Source organism: Apium graveolens, chromosome 10, assembly GCF_009905375.1.
Source record: "Apium graveolens cultivar Ventura chromosome 10, ASM990537v1, whole genome shotgun sequence".
NCBI lineage: Eukaryota > Viridiplantae > Streptophyta > Magnoliopsida > Apiales > Apiaceae > Apium > Apium graveolens.
This window is the reverse complement of record NC_133656.1, coordinates 233,780,731-233,800,525: the sequence shown is the minus strand read 5'-3', so window position 1 is coordinate 233,800,525 and position 19,795 is coordinate 233,780,731. Positions and strand designations below refer to the sequence as shown.

Sequence of the window (19,795 nt, the reverse complement as noted above, 5' to 3'; positions counted from 1 at the left end):
TAACTTTTCATAACTGAATTTGGCGCCTTCATCTTTCTATTTAAAGTGACTGCATCTGTGTTGATTTTGTTTTGGGCCTGTTGCTTTCCTTGGGCTTGCTGATTACCTTGGGCCTGTTCTGAGACTGTATATTCTATAACACATGTCAGGTAGATATCGAGAGTTTGTGTTTAACCTTTTACCAGAATCACGTAACCAGAACATTGTCAGTTAATACTTTGAATGTTTTCTAGATCAAATTGTGAATCATTTGAAATCACACGAGAACATTGTGATGCACATTTGCAGGTAGAGGAGGAGTTTTAAATCTTCTTACAGGAGAAGTGTACAGGAAAAAAGCACTTCAAATAAAATTTAAAGTAAACAAGAACATACACATATTTACACTATACAAAGTGACGCCCATCTTCAACTTGCAGGATACTTCATTAGTCCTTAAGAAGCTCATACGCAAGATCTTTATAGCTAACCTTCTTCCTTTTTGCCGGCACTTGATTAGGATCTGAAAGCTGTGGTTTACTTGCAGTAACAGCATTAAGATTTGAAGGGTGCGGTTTACTTTCAGTGATAGTACTAGTTTGTGTCCCAAGACTAGGGATCATATCCAGTAATATACTCTGGACCGGATCAACCATCACCTCTAACTTTTCAAGCTTTTCATTTGAGACAATATTATTTTTCTCCTCAATACCAGTTTCATCACCGCTATAAACCCACTTACTTTGTTCAGTGCCTTCTGTATCCTTAATCTGAATTCCCTTGCCCCTTTGTGATGATTCAGAAAATTGGCCAATCTCATGACTTTCGGTATTTACACGTTCTTTCATGTCCATCAGGTCACCTACTTCATGAATTTCTAGTCCTATTTCAGACTCTTCCTTTTTACCTGTATCTTCCGAACACACTTCAACATCCGACTCATTTTCACATATTTTTGCTGGCCTGTACCCAACTCTTGCCCTTGCCCTTGCCCTTGACCTTATAGGGTGGCTTTTAACAGCTTTCATATCTTTTCTACTTGTACTAGCAGGTCTTCCTCTTCTTTTCATACTGTACTTCTTTCTTGGGGCATCTGAGCTAAAATCGTCTACATTGGCTTTCCGTTTCCTCTGTTTTCCATCTTTACCAGGAGAATGCAAGGGATTCTGCTTTCCAACATCATCAAAATCAAGTTCATCTTCAGTTTTAGGTTCATTTTCGCTGCACGTAGAGTAAAGACCACCACAAAAATAATATTTTATAAATTCCCAAAAATAATCTTGAGGCAGCAAAACAGTACTTAAAATGCTGAATAAGTTCAACTTCATTAGCACAATGCAAGAGTAAAGTTCCAGAAAATCAAAACATGAATACATTAAATCTTATTATTTCCATATACCATACATACGTTCACGGTGTACTTGATGGCTCAATGCATATGTTATATACTGTAAAATTGGCACAGCTTTGGGCCCCAACTCATGTTAACAAGTCACGAGTTAATGCCATGTTCTGTAACAAAAAAAGTGGTTCGCCTCTTTTTCTGGTCTATGGAGGGGGGAAACATTATGAAATTTTACTTTTTAAAAAATTCATGGCAAATGAACTCTCATTAGTCACTTTACAATATTGCTATATGGCAAAGACTCTGGATGCTTGCAGTAGTGTAATTATTCATATGGAAACTCATCAATTACCTCTCTTCAACATTTACACCTTCTAATCCTTCCAGCTTTATATTATATGTATCCTCTCTAAGTCTTTGGCTACTCTCAATAGAATCCTCCAACCACTGAGACCCAACAACATGCATTTTTTTGTTACATATATGATGCACATCTGCTGTTGAGAAGCTGGTCAACAAGAGATATAAATCAGTAAAACCGGTGAACTTATAGTAACAAGAATATTACCAGACAATCAACTTGTAACCTGAAGTCTACATTTTGCCGACAACTTGGAGGAGTAAATAAATTTCCAATGTGGACAAAAACATAAATGAAATGCTTGAAATGAAATTTTACCTATTTAACACCACACCTATGCCCACATTAACAAATTGAAGAGACTGGATCACCAAATGAGTAGCTTGAGAAAGACTGCTGCTCACTTTGCCACCACCAATAGAAACTTCAAGCTTCAACCTTCTTTGTGCAAGTTCCAGCAAAGATTTCGATTCTGAATTCCTAGAACTATGATAAAACTTAGAACAGGAAGGCTAACACTAGAAAAAGTTTATTTAAAGAGATGAGTACAGCAAGAAAGGATCTTACGAGTGAGTTGACAGATGAAAATAAATGCAGCATCCAGTAAAGCAAGACCATTTATCCTTTGGGCAGTATTTCTTCTTGTAATATTCAACAGACTTCAAATCTTCTAATCTATCAACGTTGTTTAAAAGCTGCCAAACAAACCACAGTTGTATGACAAACAAAGGGATTCATCATGAGATTGTTGGTGCACAGAATATATTGTTCAGTGTTCACTGATATACACGAGCACAAAAAAGTTCAGCATCTATTTTCTAGTTTGAAGTATGTTACTGGATGTCGCAAGTGAAATATATTACTGTGCATTTCTGTTGTTGAACTAAACTGTTTAGTGGCTTAGAAAGCAGGATCTAATATGAGGTAGTAACTAGAAAGAAGGGAAGGGAAGCTATTTGAAGTACTTCAAATTTGGTTAGTTGTGTTTTTTTAACTGATTGCATTAGAGTTGTCTCAACTCAGAAGGATGTCTCATTCATGTTACTTTACTGCACATCCAAATGTGCTAATAAAACTATACATAATTTACAATGTAGACTGTATTATATTTATAATTCTTCATCGCCTGTATACCTGTTTGAGGTCTATGATGTCTAGATCCAAATAGTACGAGTCTGAGAATTCATCAATCTCTTCCTCCAACAATTTCTTAGATTGTTCAGAAAGGTGGAGGAAGTACCTGCCACACAACAATAATCTCACACTCTACGATCGTACCAGCTATGGAAATATATGGGGCAGCTAAAGGAGGAACAACTAACTTTGGCTTTAAAGGTAGAAGCTTCTTCTGTGAACAACAATCAAAGAGCCAAGAATAATGAATAACATCTCCTCGAAGTTTTGCAGCCTGAAACTTGATCCCTGCACAATTTATTAGCAAACAAATAGGCATAATTAATTACTTTTCTAAAAAGAAAAATTTAACTGCATGTAAGAAATGAGTTAAATACGAGGGAGGGAGGGGGGGGGGAGAGAGAGAGAGAGAGAGAGAGAGAGAGAGAGAGAGAGAGAGAGAGAGAGAGAGAGAGACCTTTGCTTTCAGCAGCAATACAGTGAGTAACAGAATTATTAAGATTCATCGAAGAAGTACCCCCATTTTCAGCTACCAATCTGTGCAAAGAATCTAGAGATTGGGTAGGAGGCAAATTGACAAAGTCTATGTTGTCAAGGAAGAACCAGTAGCATTACACACAAAATATTCATATGGTCATTAAAATAAATCATATGTATAGGCTTATTATTCTTTCTCTGAGGTGCAGTGTCTAGGTTGAGGACTGCCTGAGTCAACCACCATTAAACTCATGTTGATTCCGAGGTATTTTCTAAGAAGTTTTGGGGGTTTAGGGTAGCTGTAATTGCTTTTTATGAATCTATTTTGCAAGTACACCAACACTTTCGAATAAATAAGCAACAAAACTTATTGACTTAACAGATGCGAAGATATAAAGTTCATTCACCAAATGTGATGACAGGATACAGAACATCATGCTTGAAAATATCAACGTCTTTCCTTTGATATCAGAGACATTGGTTTGAACAAAATGAGAAGGAACAACAGTAACACTGTGTTTTTCTACATTTCTGGAGACTTTTGCTCGCTTAGGTTTGTTGTCCATTAAAACTCCTTGATCCCCCTCCCTTTGTGTAGTACCATTGCTTGAGTGTACCAATTCGATAAAAGCTGCAGACAAGGCAGGACAAGTAGAAGAAAAACATTATACAAAAAGCATGTAAAAGGGCATAGAATTTACTGGCTTCCCTAAGTCCCAAGTAGTAGGAAACGAATACAGGAGAGAAGCATTTATAAAAAGAGCAAGTGTTCTAGAAGTAAGTTTCATTTCTATAACACTAACACTTTTATGATAAAGCCAAAATTGTGCAATTCATCATAATTTTATGCATACATCACCTTATCTCCATATTATAAATAAATGCAGGCATATAACATATGTTTTAGCAAAATAGTACCAATGGGTAAATAAAAGAAACAAATATGCAGTCGCCACTTACACTGTACATCAAGGCATTCATGCCAGGGCTTGTCATATCTGACACGGTCAATACGTGGAAATCTCAAGCCGTATGGTGCAGAAAATACCTGTAATGGAAATAAGGATCTGGGATAGTATGAACATGAGCAAATTTATACTGTAGTAGAATCAAGCCATAAAAGCTCGAAACTTCCAAGTATAAAAAGACATTTCTGCCTACTAGTTATGATTGACATGAGCTATACCTCAGACCTAATTGTTCGAATATCACTGTTTATTGACAGTATAATTGATCTGCACATAAAGATGACATTGGTAAATATATAATATGTAGCATGCTAGTTTTACTTAGATGGTACGGAACAATGCTTACTTTTCAGGACTATCTATCCAGACATCCGGCCTTTCCTTTGAGTTGTTAGTGACTTGATAAAAGCTTGGTGCAGCTTTCTTTGGGTATTCATATTTCCTGTGAGGCATGTTGTCAGATAATACTACTATAAAACACGAGAGAATTGCATTTTGCACCCCTTAAATTTGTCCAAAAATCAATTTTGTATATCTACTTTCAGAAATTGCAGTTCGCATCCCCCTATTTTGAAATCCGATTCAACATGCACCCTTTTTGCCTAATTATTTAGCCCTAATTGTTGTCCCGTACAATGTATTTCATCTTTTCTCTTCAAGAATAAATTAAATATGTTGTTGAATACAATAATTTGAACTAAAAATTGAAAATTTTGACAAAAAAGTGCAACTTGAATCATATTTCAAACAAGGGGGATGCAAACTGCAATTTCTGAAAGTAGGTATATAAATTGATTTTTGGCGAAATTTAAGGGGTGCAAAATGCAAATCTGTCTATAAAACACATGACATCTCAACTAATCTTTCCCAGTACATATCCACGTTGAAAATGCCAATCACCGCGTTTATATTTCATCTCAACTAGTCTCAATATATATTTTTTCATTGCAGTTTTTGTAAGTCCAAAGGCAGAGAGAAAAATCACATGTAACCTTACTGCCAATTCATTTCCATAAACAAAGATCTTTGGGCATACTTGAACACCGCCTGATGGAAGTAAACCATAATAGTTAACATTCGGACATCAAGCATACAAATACCTGAAGTAAGGCTTTAACTTAGTTACTACAGCATCAAGCTCCTCATCTGACAGTCCAGTACCCACCCTGCAAAACGAAACGAATCTGCAGCAGGAAATAAAATTAAAAGATGAGCACATGCTAATGGATGACATACTTATGTAGTATACTTGGAAAGAATATATACGGGTTAGAATATCATCACTGAGCTACTAAGAAAAGCCCATCATCATGGTACCTAACATTATAATCAAACAATTCTGAAATGACGGATATGCCCCTGACGACCAAACCACTTTAACTCCCTTACAGCGGTTATATATAGGATATAATTAGTAATAAACACTACACTCTTACAGATATATGAGTATACCTACCTTCTAGGATAAGAGTTTGTTGTCGGACGTTCTGCCAGGCCCACCAGAAATTGAGCAACCTTCAATTGTATGAGACGTCTATATATCAATCTTATGAAACAACTTGAAGAGAATAGATATATCAGAATGACACCAGAATTCTCACCTCACCCCCACGACGTCCAGAGCCATAATATCCTCCTACAAAGAGTCATTGAATTGTAAACTTGAAATTAGCTACAGCTCACCAACAAATTGCCATTCTGGGATGAGGAAAGCAAACATTAATAACAAAACAAACCTATGATTAGAACATCCAAATCTGATCCAGCTCTAATGTATTCAGGCTTCAATTTCAACCACTTTATACTCCGATCACTTGGTTCCCATTTGGAAGCCAAGTCTTTTAAAACAATCCCTTCATCTCTAAGGAAATACAAACAACCTTAATGAGTAATACTTACAGCATTCACTCCTCATTGTTTAATAAAGAGACCCATCTAAATATGGCAGGTCCAATTATAATAATGAACACCATAAATTTTGCAACCAGATAATAAAGGGCTAACATTTTATATATTGTACATGTCCAAAATGTCTAAAACAAAACTTATGCCAGCATGGATGAACAAGACAACTATCAATCAACTCTTTATTACAAGAAATCAGAAAAAATAATCTTTTTTAATTTCTTATCTCAAATTCTCAATCATCAGCATTTTGTACATGAGCAATATACATCTATCAGCTTTGGAACGAGGATATCTACAATATATATGCAAACAATCCAATAAGTTTATCACTAATTATAAGGAGTCATAGAGATATATACAAGAGAATAAATTAAGAAAATTGTTTGCGAGAAGATATAGTTTGAATCCTTGCACAATTATATATGATCTTATACATATACGTTGAACAATATGTTATACAGGTAAATGTGAGAAACGCTATATCTATTTAATAAAGGTATCATGTAACATAATTTAATGAATCACAAAGATACAAGTGGGTAAATAGATTGACTCTATCATAAAATTCAGAGGCAGAGTCTGGCATTCCTTAATTAGTAAACGGGGTTTACTACAGAGGTACTTCCTCTGGTCCATTATATAGGGCGTTTGACTTTTTTCACGTACTTTTAAGAGCTTTGAAAATAAAGTTAGAATTAACATTTTTCAAATTTTCTTTTTCTGAATTAAAATATAGTATATATTTTTTAATTTAGTAAAAGAAAATTAAAAATAATTATTTTTGCTATATATTCAAAGCACATTGAAGTGTGTGCAAAAAGAAACGCCCTATATTCTGGACCAGAGGGAGTATTTTAGAGTACTACATGTGAGAGAAATTAGTAATTAAAAAAAATGAGTAAACTTTGGCCGTAGAGGGTAATCTCTTGATTTCCAAATTAGAGGAATTTTTTAGTTCCTGTTATACTATATTATTCAATCCTTGTTCTGGAGCACTAATTCTCAATCGCTAAAAGGCACTAAACTGTCAGTTGGAAAGCAAGCAGCTTGCACTCGTGCATAAAATTTACAATGCCTATTAGGCAACTCTCCCGAACTATAACAAAGAGAAAGCTGTCGGTTTATGTATCTCCGCGAACAAGTTTCTATGATAGTGAACTAGCATTAACAGTTTAACATTAGAAGCAAGTAAAACATTTATGATTCTCTTTGTTGCAAATGTTTAGGTAGAAAGAAGGTAGCTGGGACGTTAAGATAATAAGATCAATAAAAAAACTAGCCAACAACAGATTAAAATCCAAAAGCTTTGCAAGAACAATGACTTTCTTCATGTGATTCATATTTACCCATAGCAACTTTTAGGGAAGGACCAAAAAAGAAAATGACATGAATAGCAGCACATAATACTTTGACTACACAATTAGGCAAAAGGCAAGATAAAGCCAATTAGATAGCACATGCTCTAAACCTAACGATCAAGAATTAAAATGACCACAGAGAAATGAGAAGAACACTAACCTGTTGTCGATGGTTTCTTTAAAAAACCTTTCGACATCATCTACACTATAAGCAATCAGAGACCAACATGGATCCCCTGTAAAAAGAGGAGTCAGCTGTAAAACAAATCTAAAACTTCAATTTCAACGTAAAATCTTAAATTTTTAGAGTACATTCATTTGGAGGGACTAAGAATGGGATTAAAAAAAATTATAGTCAAATGATCCTAATCCCGAGTTGGGTTAATAGAAATGGTAGGAAATAGTTAGTACTGGGATGAAGTAACGGATGAGGGTTCTAGTTACAAATATGGAATTACTTATACCTAGTCCAACTAGGAATTAAAAGGAATTATTTTGTATCTCGACAAACCAAATAAAGGTCTAGTGTTGTGTGCAAGTTCATTTCAATAATAGTACATATAATAGTCTAAACAAAGTCCTTTGTATAATCCTGACCAAACAAACATATGATTACTAGTGACTATATTATAATCCATAAGATTAGTCCCTGAAATATGAAGCCTTGCAAACAGACATAAAGACCAAGCAAAAGGAAAATAATTAACCTTATTATTTTACCTCCCCTTGGGCTAACATAATATATAAACAAGCTTCAATATAAGAACTCAAACAGTAATTTTTATTTAAATTGAGTGCTTGATTAACAGGATATTTATTTTTAAGTACAAAAAAAATTGAACTACAATGAGTCATTCTCTTACTTTCTATATATATGTATATATATATAGAGAGAGAGAGAGAGTCAAGTTCTATGGAGACCACGTTTTTGTTGGAGACCACGGAGACCGCTTTTGTTTTGACATTGCAAAATGTATTATTTTGTGCATTATGTTCTACAATTGTCATTATTTTATTCAAAATTTTAAATATCATACATGTACTTCATGTGGAACATTATAATTTGTTTTATTCTACGAAACATATTTAGTTTGCAGAACATTTGTTCAAATTGCAGTAATACACATTATACTTATTAAACTTAAATGGTCTTCAACATTTTTAATGAATTAGTGATATTCGTAAACCATACTTCACAAAATAATATATTTCATAGTGTTTTGATTACAGAACATAAGTGGTCTCCGAGGTCTCCGATAAAAATGTGGTCTCCATATAACTTTTTTCTATATATATATATATATATATATTGTTGTATAAGTATAAGATTTGATGCATGACTAAGCAGTCATGTGACACCGTCACTAAATGAGTTTATGTAGAGAAATCACCTGTAGGCTGTAGTATTCATTTTAATGCACAACCTAAATGAGAAAAATAAACCTCCATATTCTAAGATGACACCCGCCATCCAGCCTTTTTACATATTATTTACTCTTCAGTCTAAGCAATCCTTAAACATGCTTAATCTTGAACTAATGAGCAAAATTTGACACTGCAGTTCAAGCTAAAGAACATATGTTCATCAAAGTATCTAAACAGATATTATAAAGATTATCTAACTATCAATGCTCTAACAATTGGCGCAATAAACATTCTCGGCACCACTTCATTTGAGTAAGGATACAACTTCAATGATTAATATCAAGAAAGCCAGTTAATTAGACAAAATAACTCATCTTTTCTACACTCGATTCAAAGAAAGAATAACAGCACTACATTCTCTTGAAAGTTAAATTTTAAAAAAATGCTCGACAAAAGCTTCATTATCTGATAACTATCGAATCGAATGGTTACCAGAAGGACGATGAAGATTAGGACTCTCGTTAGGGACCAAGATTTCCAAGCGACCCTTTATGGGCTTCACAACCTTCTGAAGTAGTTCATGCCGCTCCTTCAAACTTTGATGGATAACACTAGTATCTCCTACATATAGAATATCAAATGCAACATCTAACCAGACATCATGTTAAGGCATACAAAAAAAAAGAGGGCAGTCTGTATTGCGAGTCTATATTGGTGCAACTTTAAGGCACCTATCAGAACTTGTTTGAAGTAAGGATACAGCACAACTGCATTAAAACAAGAACGAAATTAGAACTGACAGTAATTCCTAATACTATAGAAAGCATCATAACCAAATACACAGCAGTGAAACCTGTCTGTCATTTTCAAGTCCCTCTTTTGCAGCCTTAGCTGCAAAAAAAAAATTAAAAATATGAAAACTTAAAATATAGCACCAACTGAAGTGCACAGAACACCAAATCTTAGCAAGACTCTGGCAAAAATAATGCAAAGAAAAACATAGACTAGGACTCAGAAAGTATGTAAACCTATCTCCTGATTTGATCCAAATTCAGCAAAACGATTCAAAGATGTGTCCCAGACCAGCATTTCCCCATCAAGTATACACCTAAAAAGGGGAAAATAAATATTGATTACTAACCTTTAAATGAATTCAGATTAACCAGATAATAAAGGGCACAAGAAGATTTTAGCAGATTATGTATTTCAAATTTTATTATCGCCTCTACAATTTATAATGACTCAACTTGCACGAGGAGCAAAGTTCCCCCTTAGTAGTTCCGCCTTAGTACTTAAAAAAAGATGTTTGATCTATGGAGACTGGACAGATCATACAGGGGAAAATAGCACAGCTTATACCTCTCCATATCTGAAAAGAGCTACACCCTAAAGGAATATTCATAACTCCCCCCACCCCGAAAAAGAAAAAGTTCCGGTGTCCCTATTTGGCCTTTAAGTGACATGTGGTGACAACAAATTTGAAAAGAAAATACTTAAAACACACTTTTTTGTCAAGTTCAAAGCTCCCGTAAAACCTTAAACTGTGAGAGGTAACGCTTCAATAGATCATATATTTATATTTAACACTACGCCTACTCGCAAGCCCGTTTTATGGTTCGAGAGTGGAAAATTAGGAGCCCATTTTGGGAGATTTAATCAAACTCAATGTCCAAAATAGATTATGAAAATTATTGGGGGTAGGAAGGTTCGAACTCCATAACTCTCGTGTGTGTGTGTGTGTGTTTATACGTCACGTGGTTGATAATAACATGTGCATGGTATTCTGGTTTATATTTTGGCTCAGGAATGCATCTATTAATAAATAAGTAAAATCTTTCTAGGTTTATAATTTGGCTCTGGAATGCATCTACTAATAAATAAGTAAAATCTTTTTAAGATTCCCGACGGTATATAAAGCATTAAAGGGTACGGGCACATCACATTCATATGTAAGTTCTCTGTTATAAGGGAACTCAAGTAAACCTGTTAACAACAATAATGATAAACTAGTTACCTACTTACAAGTTGCCTGCCTTAAATCTAACTAGACACATCTACTACTCGAAGGTTTTCACTCTTTGACACAGAACTTGAAATTAAAAAAATAAATTTTTATTAATTTTATTGTTATTGTTATTATTTAAGAACAGATTAAATTTTAATTTTATTCTGTAGTTATATTATATAAATTGACAATTAGAAATATTCTATATTATGGTCAAGAATCAGGGATTTTGTTCCCTTATTGTTAGAATTTAACTTCGTGCTTAAGTTTAAGGGATATACTCCCATACAAAGAGATGTAAAGCCCATATGGCTTTATGTTAAAATAAACCCGGTTGGCAACTCATTAAAGTTCTAGACTTTAGGTTGTAAATGGCCCCTAAGCAGAAGTAGCTCCGAGCTACTTTTTTGCTAAAAACTTTAATCATTTCGCTTCCTTTTTCAATTTCTTCTCGCAACACTTGTTGTCTTGGAGCTCCAATCATCGACTACTTTAATTTGTTTTGTATATTAAATTTTTCAAAATAATATAATTTTATTTTTTTAAATAAAAGATTACTTTCATCTAAAATTTATCTAACACTTAACTAACTTTAAGTAAAATTTACCCAAACAGATGAATCCAACTTAAAGAAAAAAAAAAAAAAATTTACCTCAAGTTAATATTAAGAACTTTAGGTCACAGGCAACTTATTTTACGTTAAATAGACTCCCGTTGTTTATTGATTGAATTGAGATTGTTTTCTATTTTATCTTGTTATGGATTACGATCAATGCAAACTCTTCTGTTTTGTGGTTGAAAATTCCCAAGGGCAGTGGCTCTTCAACATTAAAATCACCTTAGGGCTACTGGTTTTTCTCTTGGCACATTTTCCACATAATCGTATCTTATCTTTGTTTTAATTGTTCTTCTGAATCAGTATCGAGAGCTTCGATTTTACATCAATTTCTAACTTACTAATTATTATTGAGATTCAGAGTTATGCAAAAAAAAAAAGAGTTAGTGCTCGTCGCGCAACTTTCACCTCTACTTTTTATCCTATGAGTATTGTTCATCAGGCACTATACACGGGCTTGTTCAAAAAAAATTAACCAAAGCCAATATAGAAATTTTTTTTGACTGATATAATGATGGCACTACTAGGATTAATGATGAACTTAAAGAGTACATTAGTGTTGTTCAAGGTGCAGATATTGAAAAAGCGCAAGACCCGATTTGAAGCATGAATCACGAAACGCCATTAATCGCATGTTTTTTACAAAAAAAAAAATAATATTTACAAACTTGACAAGAAACTATATTTAACATAATTTTAACATTCAAACCTTACAAAGAGCATATATAACATGATAATAATGAAATAATGAAGCCTTGATCGATAAGGTTCTCTAATTCAAAGGATTCAGTGTCATATAATATAACTCAATCTTGTAAATGGAGGCTGAGATGTAGAGACTATTAAGAGACTTGAGATGAAGGCCGAGTGTCGTGTGAAACACTTTACGGTTTTTTTTGGTTTCTCCCTTTTTTAAGGTTATTACCATCTTTCAAAATTATGAGAGACTCTTTCCAGTCCTTAACATTTTTAGGCACTTCACATGCACCTTTTAGATGATTTCAGAATCGTGCTAAATCGCACATTTTCGAATCGCATACCTTGCGCCTAAGCACGAAGTGACATTAATCGCGCCTTTAACAACCCAAAAGTACACTTGTTATGGTTGATAAAATAGTAATAAAATGGTGCAGAGAAAAGTGTCAAGGGAAAATATTAGACACCATGAAGATGGTAAATCACAAGGTTAACATATTTTGACTTTTGAAGAAAAACATATATACTTAAATCTCCTAAAAATAAGTGTACTAACATTGAGATAGATTAGTTGTTTCAAATGGAATAAGTTCTGGCCAAGGAAAACGATATCGTTATGGTGGAGCATATGGACTTCTTAGGCAAAGACAATATATTGGAAGCAGAGACAATATATCTAGAACTTTTACTACGTCCAAATATCCAATTATTTCCATGTGAAACAACAATCTTGTCTGTGAATTTAAAATTGAAATCTTCAAATTCATGCAACTTCGCATGTTGTTAATTTCTTAATTCGGTTTTTCTAGTGTGTGCCCAAGGGCACACACTAAGAATCCGTGTTTGATGAGTTGTCAAAATTTTATTGGTCTAGATTTTTGTGCTTGCAGGAGGTCCATTATTATTAATAAGCTCTCCACCGATAAAATTTTGACAACTCATCAAACACGGATTCTTAGCATGTGTCCTTGGGCACACACTAGAAAATTCTTTCTTAATTATATAGAACTCATGGGTGACTTTTTTCAAATGTGAAGAGAATGATTTGGGATGTGAAATTCAAATTTTTAGTTTGTAATTCATTTTATGTTATTACTTCTTAATATATTGATAATTAATTTATTATATACTTGTATTATATAAATTGATATTTATGAAAAAAAGAAATATATCATGGAAGATAATTAGAAAAGGACTTTCTTTTTTCTCTACCATTAAGATTTCACATGGTGCTTTAGTTTAGGGATTTACTCCTACATAGGGAAATTTAATCTTTTATTCCTAAAAAACACCTATTAATTTCGGATCAAATTTAGTATGCTAGCATAGTGTTTTTTACGCATATAAATGTTTTTAATTGGTTCACATCTCACATTTTACAATCAGACTCTAGTATATATAAATGAAGGCACTATTTCTTAACCACCAATATCAATGCATAATTGGTTGATTTAGAAGATTAGAACATAAATGACAAGCAGCAACATAATTTGAATATCAAAAACTTAGTGTGGAGCCATACCTGTCGGTTACAACATTTTTCTTGATAAACTTTGACATTGCATGTCCATATTCTGGATGATCAAGAAAGTTCCTGCATAAATTTATGATAAACAAACAGTGAACTTAACATTGATGGTTAGGCTTTTATAGTTTAAAAATCTAATATCTTCATTCTTAAAAGAGATTTTATGGCATAAGAGCTAGAAAAATTAGCTTAAAAGATTAGATAATGAACAACTACCGAGAGAAAAAGTGTATATCTTCTCCATTCTTGTGGATCTGGATGCGATCTCCATCAAATTTGCATTCAACAACCACTTCCTTCCCATGAAGCTAACAAGGGGTGGAGAATACGTTAATAATTATATACAGGTAGTAACATATTAAAGTAATTGGGAAAACTTTTCAAACAATGAAGTCAATCGATGTGAATCAATCTTGGTTCCTGTGAAGGCAAATTCAAGTACTTGCGAACAAACCTTTTTCCAAGCACTAGCTGCATTACTGACTCGTAGAGCTAATTGAGGCCGTACAGGTTTACCAACTTCTATGTCCTGCAAAGCAAGGGGGATATAAACACAGCAAATGCAAACATCTTTAGTAAGCAAAAACAGAAATCGTTAACAACTCAATACCTCTTCACTCTTTCATTTCTTTTCTTAATATAGCAGTAAATATTCTATGGATTTTCGCTAATCTTAACTTTTTACTGTTTCTTTTCCGTAGTTCCTTGCTCCTGAATTTTTTATTTATGGAGATTTAAGGTAACAAAGAAAACTAAAAATAATATAGGTTAAGGGTACTACTCATCAATGCGGATATTGTTTATTGAAGCAATCATTATAGAAAATGGTTTTAAAATTCAGTATAATGCAAAATGAAGCAGCAGCTTAAGACTAATATATACCTGTCTTTTATGTCTCTGACTTCTGTCTCTTAATTTTTCACAAACTAGTTTCAAGTCACATGTGACATTAAACAAGTCTTCAGCATCTGGATGGAACTCGTGAAAGATGCTTTTCTCACTAGTTCCCAACTTTAAATCTGGGAGCGATTAGAAAGATGAAGGTCTCATACATACATAAAATATTGTATTTTCGAGATTAAGATCATAAGTAAATGATTCAAACCTTTAAGAATGATCATTACAATCCACTTCATTTCCTGGGCATTTGTTTTCTGGATCAGCTCAGAAAGAACAGAGGTTTTTTCCGCTCTGTCGTTTCACACCAAATCAGTCTCCATAGACAGAGTATCGAATAAAATATTATATTGCCAAACAAGTTTTAAAAAAAACCTTTTTTAAATCTATTCAGATAAAAGAAACCTTTACAAGGATGACAAAAAAGCATTTATGAGTAGAAAATCACAAAATATTAGGTCGAGATCTTTCTTTGTTTTGATTTTTGCAAATCTCTTCTTGTCAGTGTGCATAAAAGACCACTTATTGATTCTGCTAAATCAAGCTGATGCTTCCAACAAGGCTTTGTGCTTTGTGACATTGCCATTAAATCTGTGTGTAATATTAAGCACGGGCCGTATATAGAATGGTTAAACTCCAGAAACTGGACTGCATTTAACACTATAGAATTTTTGTTTTAACTACAAGTCATAAGCCTGATTCTAAAATAGGAAATTGTATCCACATTCTACAGTGCATTATACTTTCAAACGTGTACAAATAAGTAACGTAATAGTTCAATTGTTCCTCTTGCTGCAAGCTGATATATTTGGGACTTTGATATGAAGTATGACTGTATGAATAGTATCAAACAGTAGTATAAATTACAAACTTATATTTTAGTTGAGTGGAAACGGAAGATTTATGCGAGCATGTCCACAGATTAAGTGTGGACAAAAAGGTCACAACTCCCATCAGTAGTGCCCCAGTGCATTTGCCCTGTGTTTTTCATAAAAAAAAATTGACAAATTTGAGTAAAATGTCACTTTCTTTCTCTCTTTTTTGTCATTGTCTTTGTGACATGGTTTTCTCAAAAACTAAAGCATAGGAAAATTATTAATACTCTCAATAACAATATTGCCCGTGTATTTTAATTATTAAATCAGCCTTTGCAACCAATCAAATATGAAGGTGTTAAATAGTTAATTAAATACTACTAAACTACCTGCCCGCGCAACTGAAGATTAAAAAATTAAAAAGATATGCAGATTGTTGAACTCAAGCTACATAACCAACTACAAACTAAGTAACGAAATTAACAGTGCTTACACAGTTGTGGGGCGGAAATTAAAAGGGAAGAGTAGCTAATAATATAATCATGAAATGTTTTACGCCGTGGTAAAAGGCCACGGCCATTGACTCTTTGGCATTTCAAGAGGTTCCCGTATAATATGAATAGCTGTAACATCAATACAAGAAACTAAACTCCTTACCTATTTTCACTTGAGGCCAAGCGATCAAGTATGTCATTTAATTCCTTAATTGTTAGTTCCCCTGAAGTTGTTCCCTGTCTGAGTTGTAAAACCTGACCACGGTAACAAAGAATGAGACGGAGATCCTATAAGAAACTGAATGTTCAATCAGTTAAAGTGAAAGGTAAAATCCATCAATTTAAAACTTTAAATTTGTATAATAGTTATGCTCAGCATGAAAGTATAAAAGTATTGTGCGTATACATTTACCTAATTCTCTTCTCATTGCTCAAAACCTCTTTTTAAAGTTAGAAAGGCCAACTTATTTTATTACGATAAACAAAAAAGAGTGTGCACTTTTATTGTATCCCAGGTATCCCATGAATTTAGTAATCTAAATAATGCGTTAATAAAGACGAAACAATCGAACTGAGGGTAAATGGGAACAAAATTAGTTACAAATTTATAGTTCTCCATATCGTCATAATGTTTAATATGCACCATAAAAAATAGTGGAGGGAGTACAGATAGAGAAACTGTTAATAAGAAAGTTTAAAAAAATTGGCTAGTGTATCAGAAACCACCCACCATGCCACTGTGCCCCTGGTAAAATAGAAATACAGTAATAATGAAGTCTTATATTTTTTAAAATATTTAATACCCTTCAACCATCACAAACCTACAAATAAGGTACCAATCTTGATGCTTGTTTAATAACTATACTTTGATACCTAAATCAAAAGCAATCAATAATTTCATATTACCCCTTTCCGAACATTTTTATCTTTGAAGTCCCTAACATTATAATTTATTTAGTCGTTCCCCCCCATTCTTTAATGGTATCCCAAAAATTTAATGATTTCAATAAAGCATTAATAAAGATGAAATAATGAAATTAAGGGTAAATAGGTAACAGAAATATGTGTGCTTTTGTAGTTCTCTAAATTATCATAATGTTTTGTACGCACTATTAACAAATATAGGAGAGACTGTGCATAACAAGAAAAAAAATATATTAAAATCCTAAGGTGTGTTCGATTCTTTTCAGTGACATCTTGTTTTTACTAGGTATTAGTTTGCAAATTGTCCATCATGTCATTAAATGTGTGAAGCAGGTCATCAACTGCATGATGTCATTTAAAGCAATAAAATAATGTCTCTCTGCCATAATCATATGTAATGCATGCAACTTGTTTGACTTTGCAGGATAACGAAACACCAGTAACGCGTATGTGAAATGCATAAAGCCAGAGCCGAAACCAGCCAAACTTTTAAAAGTGCTAGTTTCCTCATTTTTTGCTCAAATTATGCTCAAAAAAAGACCAAAAAACACCCAAAAGAACCTATATATTCATCACAATTCTATCCGCTTTAACCATCACAATTCTAAGAAAAACGTAACAATCCTAATACATGTATCACTTAACAATTTAACATTATCTCCAAAAATCTAATAACTAGCCCTCAATTAAAAAACACCTGTTACCTTTTTTTATCCTCAAATTTCATCGTAACACCTACGAAAAATTCTTCAACTATTTCCTCTACAATTTCTTAACCAAGTAGAATTAACACACAAAACTCAACTCAAATGAACTCGAACTCTATCATTTTACACACTAACATACAAAATCTCAAAATTCAACAACACATGTAATACACACATATTTCAACATTTATTCAACTCGAACTCGAACTCTATAGTTTTACATACTAAAATACAAAAATCAATAATTACCGAAACATAAATCAACATTTAATCGAACAAAAACCCGATACCTCCGCCGCGACTTGCGAGAAGTTTCCAGCACTAGCACCAGTCCTAGCACCGCCTTTTCGCCAATTAACAAGCCTAATCGCATCGCTTGACTCCCTCGAAATCCCAAGCGCATCGATCAAACAGGTGGCGAGCACAGACTCTTTGAGACCGTACGAGCCTCGCTCGCGATCTAAACTAGGCAAAATTAACCTAATTGCACTGAAATAATCGGCAGGTTTACAAAAATGATCGAGAAATTTACAAAACTTAGAGCGTTTTTTAGCGGATGATTTGCTTTTTTGCATCCAATTGAAGAGACTACACATTACGTGGAACTTTGTGCTTGACATTTTGGGAGAGGTTTCAAGTGTGTTTGAAAATTGAGGGTTTATATAGGCGGTAAAATGAAAGTGTATATTAGAAGAATTGTTGAAGAAGCTTGGCAAAGGACGAAACCGGAACCCCAAGCATATATTTTCGGTTTTTAAAATCGAAAATCGTAACCGCCGATTCGGATTCGACTTCATTACAAAATCTCGGTTCGGTTTCAACCGGCTCGGTTTCGGTTAAAAAATCGACAACCATAAAAATGAAAAAAAATATACAAATAGGAGAAATTAATGTGCTAGCTCCATTAATAATAAATTTTTTGTCAAGCCATAAATAATAATTAATTCAACAGTAATGTATATATTATAAATTGTTAGATAACCCTTTCCTAAGGTTTGGTATCCATATTTTGGTTCGGATATAATTTTTAACTTTAATTTGACTCAGTTAACTATCCATTTTTAGATTTGGTATCCATATTAGGTTCATAAAAGATTCATGTACTTATTATGACTCATTTTAATTATTATGACCCATTTTAATTATAGAAACTTTACAATACAATTTTAAATATGAATTGTGTTATTTATGGTAAGTTTTTTTTTGAAAACCACTTATGGTAAGTTTTTAATACAAATTTGAAGTAAAGTTTAAATTTTAACAGATATATTTATAGAAATTATCTCATAAATGTATAACATAAAAATAACATATGTAACGGAAGTAGTTTTTAAATAAATTTATCATAATATGTATATGTAATACATTTATTATATAGATAATTTAATTTTTCATAATCATATTATTCAATTTAAATTATAAATTTATTTATTTATTTTATTAAATAATTTTTTAGCTCACCGTGTGCAAAGCACGGGCTATAAACTAGTTTATTTGTAAACTGTGGAACGTAAAAATCATTCCCGAAGTACAATTTCCCGAAGAGTCGATTGCAAGAGTATATAATTTAATACAAAACGGAACCAACAATACCTGGGGCCTGTTTGTCAATATACTTATAAGCCACTTATGGCTTATAAGCCCGTAACAGCTTATCGACGAGTGTTTGTCGACCCAATTTATAAGCTGAATTTACAATTTATAAACTGATAAGTTGAAAGTTGGCAGTGACGTACTTTTTTCCCATTTATTTTTATTTTTTCACTTTTTTCTAAAGTTTTGATTTTAAAATATAAATTTTTAAATATTTTCTAATTTAAGATTCATGAACTAAGATAATTGTATTTAATAATTATTTGTTTTAATTCATTTAAGTAAAAAAACTTCTGACTTATAAGTAAATTTATCCAAACACTTATAGAACTTATAAGTATTTATCAACTTATCACTTATTTCGCACTTAATAATTTTAAGTTAAGTTACTTATTTTAAGATTTCCCAAACGGGCACCTAATATGAATGTTAATAAAAATGTTATGGTGTGTTTTGTTCTTTGTTGCCTTTTCTGTCTTTCTGTTGTTATTCTATAAACTAAAGCCTAATACCTAATCTACGACCTGTATTAACTTTGAACTCCGTTGGGCTCCTTGTATACGAATTACAAGACCAAATTGTATTTACATATTGAAATTACAGTTTACTAATTCTTCAAATGTTT

At 32.9% G+C, this 19,795-nt stretch overlaps 1 protein-coding gene across 1 annotated transcript; it reads right to left on the bottom strand.

Annotated features, from left to right (window-relative positions):
- Window positions 1-324: 324 nt before the first annotated feature.
- On the bottom strand, window positions 325-18,285 carry LOC141690337 (DNA ligase 4). Its single transcript, XM_074495114.1, has 27 exons — window positions 17,868-18,285; window positions 16,110-16,201; window positions 14,846-14,931; window positions 14,623-14,759; window positions 14,195-14,269; window positions 13,957-14,048; window positions 13,735-13,806; window positions 9,924-10,003; window positions 9,749-9,786; window positions 9,656-9,662; window positions 9,388-9,543; window positions 7,691-7,766; window positions 6,001-6,125; window positions 5,866-5,900; window positions 5,721-5,779; window positions 5,365-5,448; window positions 4,611-4,706; window positions 4,483-4,531; window positions 4,257-4,344; window positions 3,724-3,927; window positions 3,277-3,402; window positions 3,008-3,107; window positions 2,820-2,925; window positions 2,253-2,380; window positions 2,004-2,171; window positions 1,677-1,832; window positions 325-1,200 (listed from the first exon to the last, which is right to left on the bottom strand). The coding sequence occupies exons 1-27, from the start codon at window positions 18,195-18,197 to the stop codon at window positions 429-431; spliced, it is 3,537 nt and encodes a 1,178-aa protein (XP_074351215.1). The 5' UTR covers window positions 18,198-18,285; the 3' UTR covers window positions 325-428.
- Window positions 18,286-19,795: the final 1,510 nt, after the last annotated feature.

What these genes read in the sequence shown, in the direction of transcription:
- LOC141690337 (XM_074495114.1), bottom strand. Translation starts at nt 18,197, where the DNA reads ATGTCAAGCACAAAGTTCCACGTAATGTGTAGTCTCTTCAATTGGATG. An exon ending in AAAAATGTTGTAACCGACAG is followed by an intron (nt 10,004 to 13,734) that starts GTATGGCTCCAC and finishes TCCCCTTTTTAG; the next exon opens with GTGTATACTTGATGGGGAAA. An exon ending in TTTCATCTGTCAACTCACTC is followed by an intron (nt 2,172 to 2,252) that starts GTAAGATCCTTT and finishes GTTTTATCATAG; the next exon opens with TTCTAGGAATTCAGAATCGA.